Here is a 10048-nt window from a genome sequence, read left to right on the forward strand (position 1 = left end):
AACACACAAAGGAGATGTGGTACAGTACAGTAAACACACAAAAGAGATGTGGTACAGTACAGTAAACACACAAAAGAGATGTGGTACAGTACAGTAAACACACAAAGGAGAAGGAGATGTGGTACAGTACAGTAAACACACAAAGGAGATGTGGTACAGTACAGTAAACACACAAAGGAGATGTGGTACAGTACAGTAAACACACAAAGCAGAAGGAGATGTGGTACAGTACAGTAAACACACAAAGGAGAAGGAGATGTGGTACAGTACAGTAAACACACAAATGAGAAGGAGATGTGGTACAGTACAGTAAACACACAAAGGAGAAGGAGATGTGGTACAGTACAGTAAACACACAAATGAGAAGGAGATGTGGTACAGTACAGTAAACACACAAAAGAGATGTGGTACAGTACAGTAAACACACAAATGAGAAGGAGATGTGGTACAGTACAGTAAACACACAAAAGAGATGTGGTACAGTACAGTAAACACACAAAGGAGAAGGAGATGTGGTACAGTGCAGTAAACACACAAAGGAGATGTGGTACAGTACAGTAAACACACAAATGAGAAGGAGATGTGGTACAGTACAGTAAACACACAAAGGAGAAGTGGTACAGTACAGTAAACACACAAAGGAGAAGTGGTACAGTACAGTAAACACACAAAGGAGAAGTGGTACAGTACAGTAAACACACAAAGGAGAAGTGGTACAGTACAGTAAACACACAAAGGAGAAGTGGTACAGTACAGTAAACACACAAAGGAGAAGTGGTACAGTACAGTAAACACACAAAGGAGAAGTGGTACAGTACAGTAAACACACAAAGGAGAAGTGGTACAGTACAGTAAACACACAAAGGAGAAGTGGTACAGTACAGTAAACACACAAAGGAGAAGTGGTACAGTACAGTAAACACACAAAGGAGAAGGAGATGTGGTACAGTACAGTAAACACACAAAGGAGAAGTGGTACAGTACAGTAAACACACAAAGGAGATGTGGTACAGTACAGTAAACACACAAAGCAGAAGGAGATGTGGTACAGTACAGTAAACACACAAAAGAGATGTGGTACAGTACAGTAAACACACAAAGGAGAAGGAGATGTGGTACAGTACAGTAAACACACAAAGGAGAAGTGGTACAGTACAGTAAACACACAAAGGAGATGTGGTACAGTACAGTAAACACACAAAGGAGAAGTGGTACAGTACAGTAAACACACAAAGGAGAAGGAGATGTGGTACAGTACAGTAAACACACAAAGGAGAAGTGGTACAGTACAGTAAACACACAAAGGAGAAGTGGTACAGTACAGTAAACACACAAAGCAGAAGGAGATGTGGTACAGTACAGTAAACACACAAAGGAGATGTGGTACAGTACAGTAAACACACAAAGGAGAAGGAGATGTGGTACAGTACAGTAAACACACAAAGGAGAAGGAGATGTGGTACAGTACAGTAAACACACAACAGGATACAACAGATCAAACACTAAAACTTAACATGACACCATCAGATCCTGCTGATAGACACAGACAGGCAAATTGGGGACACACACTCACACACACACACACACACCCACACACACACATACCCACACACCCACATACCCTCACACACAACCCCCCCCCCCCCCCCCACATACCCACACACACACACCCACACACACACACACATACCCACACACCCACATACACACACACGCACACGCGCACACACACGCACACACACACAGGGAATAAGAGACCTACTGTTGACTGACGGGAAGGAAAGAGGAAGAGAGAGAGCATTCCTAGTTGCTCCGCGCAGCAGGCGGCCGCTATGCTGCCTTTACTATCCACTGTGTCAGATCTGAACAGTGTCACATATTATACAGAAGAATAACTATCACAGAAACATTCTTATGCTGAATAACAGAAATATTATCCTCCCACATGTACATTATACCCCTGTGGGTGTTACATTTGTTCATTGTCTGAGTTGTGTTAACCTTGCCTGGTCTCTGCTGACCTGTTCTGTTCTCCCCAACTTAATGCATCCCTCCCCTTGTATTGTCACTGGTATGCTGTGTTTCGCTAACTTGTGTTGTGTTTTTGTTGTGCTGTGTTTTGTTGTGCTGTGTTGTGTTGTTTGCCTTGTCGTGTATATCGCATGTTTGCCTTATTTTGTGTTTTGCGTGTTGTGTGCCTTGATTTGTGTGTGTGTGTGTGTGTGTGTGTGTGTGTGTGTGTGTGTGTGTGCTCCATGTGTCGTCGTCCCCAGCCTTGCTGTTAAACAACCCAGCCTATGACCTCCTCCTGTCAGATCAGAGGCAGCATGGCTCAGGCTCCTCGTGGCCCCTAACCGTCCCTATGGCCAGGGCCAGCTCCTCCCACCCTCAGGAGAAGAGCCTCAATAATGGGGCCCAGGGTAAGAGCCTCTGACTGGGGGGAAGTACCAGGATTCACCCCCCTCCCTGGAGCTCTATGGAGCTGGAATCATACTGTCTAGAATAACAGAGTGACATCAGGGCTCTGAGCATGTGTTTGATTATGAACCGTTTGTCTGTCACTCGCTCACTGCATCAATTCACTCCATTTTGTGTCGTGCTTTAAGCATAATAAAGTCATTTGTCTCTAAATGCTTGTGACAAAGGCCTGTGCACGCCTCTCTCAACTCTTCCATCCCTCTCTCCACTCCTCCATCCCTCTCTCCACTCCTCCATCCCTCTCTCCACTCCTCCATCCCTCTCTCCACTCCTCCATCCCTCTCTCCACTCCTCTATCCCTCTCTCCACTCTTCCATCCCTCTCTCCACTCTTCCATCCCTCTCTCCACTCTTCCATCCTTCTCTCCACTCCTCTATCCCTCTCTCCACTCCTCCATCCCTCTCTCCACTCCTCCATCCCTCTCTCCACTATTCCATCCCTCTCTCCACTCCTCCATCCCTCTCTCCACTCCTCTATCCCTCTCTCCACTCCTCTATCCCTCTCTCCACTCCTCTATCCCTCTCTCCACTCCTCCATCCCTCTCTCCACTCCTCTATCCCTCTCTCCACTCCTCCATCCCTCTCTCCACTCCTCTATCCCTCTCTCCACTCTTCCATCCCTCTCTCCACTCTTCCATCCCTCTCTCCACTCTTCCATCCCTCTCTCCACTCTTCCATCCCTCTCTCCACTCCTCCATCCCTCTCTCCACTCCTCTATCCCTCTCTCCACTCCTCTATCCCTCTCTCCACTCCTCCATCCCTCTCTCCACTCTTCCATCCCTCTCTCCACTCTTCCATCCCTCTCTCCACTCTTCCATCCCTCTCTCCACTCTTCCATCCCTCTCTCCACTCCTCCATCCCTCTCTCCACTCCTCCATCCCTCTCTCCACTCCTCTATCCCTCTCTCCACTCCTCCATCCCTCTCTCCACTCTTCCATCCCTCTCTCCACTCTTCCATCCCTCTCTCCACTCTTCCATCCCTCTCTCCACTCTTCCATCCCTCTCTCCACTCTTCCATCCCTCTCTCCACTCCTCCATCCCTCTCTCCACTCCTCTATCCCTCTCTCCACTCCTCCATCCCTCTCTCCACTCTTCCATCCCTCTCTCCACTCTTCCATCCCTCTCTCCACTCTTCCATCCCTCTCTCCACTCTTCCATCCCTCTCTCCACTCTTCCATCCCTCTCTCCACTCTTCCATCCCTCTCTCCACTCTTCCATCCCTCTCTCCACTCCTCCATCCCTCTCTCCACTCCTCTATCCCTCTCTCCACTCCTCCATCCCTCTCTCCACTCTTCCATCCCTCTCTCCACTCTTCCATCCCTCTCTCCACTCTTCCATCCCTCTCTCCACTCTTCCATCCCTCTCTCCACTCCTCCATCCCTCTCTCCACTCCTCCATCCCTCTCTCCACTCCTCTATCCCTCTCTCCACTCCTCCATCCCTCTCTCCACTCCTCCATCCCTCTCTCCACTCTTCCATCCCTCTCTCCACTCTTCCATCCCTCTCTCCACTCTTCCATCCCTCTCTCCACTCTTCCATCCCTCTCTCCACTCTTCCATCCCTCTCTCCACTCCTCCATCCCTCTCTCCACTCCTCCATCCCTCTCTCCACTCCTCCATCCCTCTCTCCACTCTTCCATCCCTCTCTCCACTCTTCCATCCCTCTCTCCACTCTTCCATCCCTCTCTCCACTCTTCCATCCCTCTCTCCACTCTTCCATCCCTCTCTCCACTCTTCCATCCCTCTCTCCACTCTTCCATCCCTCTCTCCACTCTTCCATCCCTCTCTCCACTCCTCCATCCCTCTCTCCACTCCTCTATCCCTCTCTCCACTCCTCCATCCCTCTCTCCACTCTTCCATCCCTCTCTCCACTCTTCCATCCCTCTCTCCACTCTTCCATCCCTCTCTCCACTCCTCCATCCCTCTCTCCACTCCTCCATCCCTCTCTCCACTCCTCTATCCCTCTCTCCACTCCTCCATCCCTCTCTCCACTCTTCCATCCCTCTCTCCACTCTTCCATCCCTCTCTCCACTCTTCCATCCCTCTCTCCACTCTTCCATCCCTCTCTCCACTCTTCCATCCCTCTCTCCACTCCTCCATCCCTCTCTCCACTCCTCTATCCCTCTCTCCACTCCTCCATCCCTCTCTCCACTCTTCCATCCCTCTCTCCACTCTTCCATCCCTCTCTCCACTCTTCCATCCCTCTCTCCACTCTTCCATCCCTCTCTCCACTCTTCCATCCCTCTCTCCACTCTTCCATCCCTCTCTCCACTCCTCTATCCCTCCTTTCGCAACCTCTTCCCTCCTCTCCCTCCCTCCAGCCTGTGGTATGGACTTGGAGAAGGGCTTGCCCCCCACCCAGGAGGAGCCTCCCCCGTACCCCGATGCCCCTCCCTACCCGGCCCTGTCTCCCCCCTTCCCTGCCAGCGTGCCCCACTATGCAGAGGCGGACATTGTTAGCCTGCAGGGCGTCAGGTAGGAGGGTTAAATCACCATTAAAAACCCACCTTTTTAACTTGAATCAGTGATCTTTCTATATTTTTATGTTATTTTATTAGTCTCTTTTATTGCCTTTTTCATGTTTCTACCCTAAAGTGTGTTGTGATTTTAAATGCACTTTCAATACACTTGGCTGTGATTTGTCTTGTCAGTGGTAACAACACGTATGCAGTGCCAGCCCTGACCTCGCCCAGCCCCACTGCAGCAGACTGCACCCCCCTGCCAGAACTGCCCCGACACTGTCTGGTCTTCAAGGAGAAACTGGGAGAAGGACAGTTTGGAGAGGTGTGTATGCTTGTGTGTGTGTGTGTGTGTGTGTGTGTAGACGTGTTTAACTATACTGTGTGTGTGCATGTGTGCGTGTGTATGTGCAAGTGTGTGTTAGCTTGACAACTCTCACTAAATTCTTCCGCTGCTCTGTCGTTCACTACATTCTTTAGTCTGAGACGGTGATCATTTGTGGCAATGCAGGGTGGTTTTTTGATCATGTGAGACAGTGGCTATACTTGGACTTTTAGTTGTGGTTGTTGGTTGTCTGAAGGTAACTTTTCCTGTTGGTTCCTTCCTCAGGTGCACCTGTGTGAGATAGAGAGCCCTCAGGACCTGCCTAACCTGGAGTTCCCTTTCAACGTGAGGAAAGGCCGCCCTCTGCTGGTGGCTGTTAAGATACTGCGCCCTGACGCCTCCAAGAACGCCAGGTCTGTCTCAGGATAGTTAATCTAAATCATTTAGCGAACAATTACCATTTCTAGACCTATTAAGAACATCTAATTTTGGTCCTAAAGTTTCGTTTTTCTTTCTCAGTCTATGTCTCTCTCTCGCTCCATCTCTTCTCTTTTAGCTTTTTCTCATTTCAATGGTTGATCTCTCTCTCCACCCCTCGCTCCTCTCTCTCTCTCTCTCCCTCCCTCCTAGGAATGACTTCCTAAAGGAGGGGAAGATTCTGTCTCGTCTGAAGGACCCCAACATCATCCGTCTGTTGGGAGTGTGTGTGAGCAGTGACCCTCTCTGTATGGTCACAGAGTACATGGAGAGTGGAGACCTCAACCAGTACCTCTCACACAGAGTCCTGCTGGACAAGACCGGACCCACACACAACACCCCCACCATCAGGTAATACGCACACATAGTACACACACACATAGTACACACACACACACACGCATATAGTACACACACGCACATAGTACACACACAGTCACACTCACATTTTCACGAAAAGACAGATGCATATACACACACAAACACCTTTCCACCTGCATCTGAAATATTGTAGTTCTGCCTCTTCTCTTCTTCTTCCACCACACATCCCTCCATCCCTCTCAGTTACCCTGCTCTGATCGCCATGGCCAGTCAGATAGCTTCAGGGATGAAGTTTCTGTCGTCTCTGAACTTCGTGCACCGTGACCTAGCCACAAGAAACTGCCTGGTGGGTGGTGAGAAGGGCGAGAGCGGGGGCGACCGGGGCGGGGAGCGACCCATCAAAATCGCCGACTTTGGGATGAGCAGAAACCTGTACGCTGGAGACTACTACCGCATCCAGGGGCGGGCCGTGCTGCCTATACGATGGATGGCCTGGGAGTGTATACTGATGGTGAGAGGACACAGGGAGAGAGAGCGGGGAGGAAGGAGAGAGAGGCATAAAGAAAACAAGAGGATATAATATTACAAAAGAAACAAACAAAATGGTGGGACAAGTAGTAAGTTAGTTGTGGTAAATAAGTAACTAACCAGGAACTAACAGATAGTGTGTGTCTCTGCAGGGGAAGTTCACCACAGCCAGTGACGTGTGGGCGTTTGGTGTGACTCTGTGGGAGATGCTGAGTGTGTGTCAGGAGCAACCCTACTCCAACCTGACTGATGAACAGGTCATAGACAACGCCGGAGAGTTCTTCAGGGACCACGGAAGACAGGTGCACTCATACACAGGCTCATAGAGTACAGTAGCAGTACATTTAAGTAGATGGAATGTTTAACCCTCATCTCTACCTCATCCCTTCCGTCTCCCCCCTCCATCTCCTCCTTTCTATCTTTCTCCCCCATCCCTCCTCTGTCTTTGTCTCCCCCACCCCCAGGTGTATCTGAGCAGACCAGATGTGTGTCCTCAGGGTCTCTATGACCTCATGCTGAGCTGCTGGAACCGGGACTGCAAGCTCCGCCCCTCATTTTCCCACATTCACTCCTTCCTCACAGAGGATGCCATGAACATGGTGTAGAGAGAGAGGGATGAGAGACGGCTCCTCCAACCTTCATTCCGCCATTCATCATAGAGATGAGTGCTTTGAGCGAGGGATGTGTGTAGAAGTGGTGGAGGTGTAGAGGGAGAGGTGTGCAGTAGAGGGACGGGTGCCTGCTTGTATATTTTGTATTTCTCTATGATGGGCGGATGGGGCTGAGACACCGCTGGTTCGGTTTTCACTCCCACGAGACAGACCCCAACCCAAACCCCTTTACCCCCCCTGAGTAGTCTCTAGAGTGTCTTGATAAGAATGTAACACAACACGTGGGTGGGTGTCTGATTCTGCATAGTACTTCCAGGACCACCAATGGTCTGTCAATGGTCTGCTAGCTAACACAGGGAAGCTGTAAGACATGTATGGGGAGGTGATGTGACAATGCTTGGTAATGTAGATGAAGCTAAAATGAATTTGTAACACTGATTTAACGTTTCTCAAAGAATATCAACAATGCCAATCTGATTATGTATCAATGTCAGACTTTAATACTCTGAAATGTGATCATAGTTTAATAGCATATTAACATTTTGGGATAAACTTAATAACACATCATCCTATATAGATATTTTATTACTTGACCTGCTAATGTTTTTGGTATTGTATAAATCATGTGCTAGGGTTACTGGTGAAGGTCTATATATATTCTCATACTGCCAACATTTCTCCATCTCAAAACGGTACACACACATTTTTCACAGAGGTGAAATTGCACACAAGGTTTTCTGTCTTAGTACCATATATAAAACGAGTATGTCCCGGTATGTTTCACTAGTTTTCAGTATATAACCCAGTTCTTCCCAGACCCTTATTCCCAGCCCAAACCCTCCATCCCAGACCCCAGTCTAAGGTTGTCTCTAGTCTCATAGAGCCAGACGAGTGTGGCTGAATATTGCATTATATTCCTCTGGCCTACCCGTTACGCCTGAGCTTTAAAGTCTGGCAAGCAGAATGATGGTATCTCATACACAGGCCAGTAGCAGACACAGCAACAGGTGTTCCACCAGCAGTCTGTAACACCAGGCATTAGACAGACACACACACAATGCTGTCAGTCAGCTGCTCAGCCCAGTCTAGGCTGGCGTTGTGACTATATTCTGCCTCTCTCTCCACCCAACTCAGTATCTCACCACTCCGTAAGCCTTTCATTCTGCAGTCTCACTCATATCTCTCAACTGATCCACTCTGAGCTGTAACGATGGAGTTATACTGGACTGATGTGAACTGATCTGGACTCGAGGACTCTTTCCAGGACAGGAAGTGTGTGGTTGTTACTCTACCAGACCTCCAAACTGAAACCCTTTGGACCTCCGGAGCCAGAGAGAACTGACTGGTGTCACGTGACGTGAGCCTCGCTGACTGAGAGAACAGGTACAGTAGGGGAGGTGCACTGTGAATGGCTACAACCAATGAGATTTGAACTTAACAGAAGAGAGACATCCTTCCTTATGGGAGCTGGAATAGTACAGCCCACAGCAACACACACTGAAAGACAGACAACACTGCCTGTGCTGTGACATCACATGTGAAACTGACAGTTGTGATTGGTGACTAGCTGATGGAACAGCATAACATGGATGGACAGATGGATTGATGACTAGAGGGGAGTGGGGACTGATATATGTAAATGACCATTTTCATGTGTAAGTGAGGTGAGCGATGTGATGATTTTCTACCAGCGATGGATAGCGGAGCTGGGTCTGACTCAGTGACCCAGATGCAGAAAGGAGGTTCATGTATATGTCCAATACACTACCAGCTGCACTTTAAAGGCTGTTTCTGGCCGCACGCCCCAATACCTGCACTAGAATAGTAGAGTCTTGGCCAGTCTTGGGGCGTAGTTACAGTACTTGTAGTTTAACAACTAATTAACGACACTTTCAGAGTAGCTCCCCCAACACTGGTATGTATCATGTTAGTATGCTAGTGTGGATGTTGGAGCGTACAGACGGTCTGTATCCCCTCGGCGTTAGAACCGATAGCAGTCTAACATGGCATTGCTGGTCAAAACAGATGTAGTTCTAAACAGAAAAACAGGTCAGTGTCTTGTGATTTATCTACTTAAAGTTGATCATTTATTCATGATTCATTTCAGTGGATTGTTGTTCAAATAGAACTGCCTCATAAAAGGTGTTCTCAAGGAGGAAAATAAAGGTTTGGAAAACGTCGATCTGCATTCTGAGGAAAGGTAGAGTACACCAAATGCTCATCCCCAAACTTTCTGCCAGTGTTACATAGATACCCAGCAATAGGGAAACGATCAGACCTAATGGTTAAAACGTCAAAATCACAACAAAATTAAATCTCATGAGAAGAGGAGCACTAACAACTGTATCCAAAGCCTTTTAGTTTGTCAGTAACCTTTCATCTACATTATCCCAACATAAGCTGCCATGGTGGACTCTGCCTTACTGATTGTAGTTCTGTATAATGTGTCAGGCTTAATCAAGATGATCAAATAATCCTTGTGTACTGATTGAATGAGTGTGAATGGTGGTGCCATACGAATGCAGTATGTGTCTCGATTGACCTTTTTTGATACACTGTAGCCCAACTAAACCCATATTTGTATATATTTCCTGTATATGTACTTAGAATCTCCTTGTTGTCAGTGATGTCATCCTTTGTCTTAGAATATGTACACATCATCAGGTTCATCTTCAAAGTACAGAATTTTTATTTTGTTGACTAATATATGGAATTTTTGTTAGTTGGGGTCTCTTCTTTTTGTTCCTTTGTAGAAAGCTTGCTACCTTACCTTGATGCCATTGTAATTCATTGTGTTGTCTATTTTTGTAGTTTTAATAAAGTTAACCTTTCCAAATAAAGCAAGGAAGAAC

At 47.7% G+C, this 10048-nt stretch overlaps 1 protein-coding gene across 5 annotated transcripts in view; it reads left to right on the plus strand.

Annotated features, from left to right (window-relative positions):
* The window catches only part of LOC129857564 (epithelial discoidin domain-containing receptor 1-like), a 64210-nt gene extending 54174 nt beyond the window's left edge, over positions 1-10036 (plus strand). For 3 of the 5 annotated variants that reach the window (XM_055925964.1, XM_055925961.1, XM_055925963.1), the window contains 8 exons: positions 2274-2420; positions 4797-4950; positions 5127-5259; positions 5545-5672; positions 5890-6087; positions 6301-6568; positions 6738-6887; positions 7050-10036. In XM_055925964.1, the coding sequence (XP_055781939.1) occupies positions 2274-2420; positions 4797-4950; positions 5127-5259; positions 5545-5672; positions 5890-6087; positions 6301-6568; positions 6738-6887; positions 7050-7190 (1319 nt within the window). In that variant the 3' untranslated portion in view covers positions 7191-10036. The remainder of the gene's footprint in view (positions 1-2273; positions 2421-4796; positions 4951-5126; positions 5260-5544; positions 5673-5889; positions 6088-6300; positions 6569-6737; positions 6888-7049) is intronic. The other 2 variants (XM_055925962.1, XM_055925966.1) reach the window with 2 other exon arrangements.
* The last annotated feature ends 12 nt before the right edge of the window (positions 10037-10048 follow it).

This window comes from Salvelinus fontinalis, chromosome 6, assembly GCF_029448725.1.
Source record: "Salvelinus fontinalis isolate EN_2023a chromosome 6, ASM2944872v1, whole genome shotgun sequence".
In the NCBI taxonomy this organism is placed as follows: Eukaryota; Metazoa; Chordata; class Actinopteri; order Salmoniformes; family Salmonidae; genus Salvelinus; species Salvelinus fontinalis.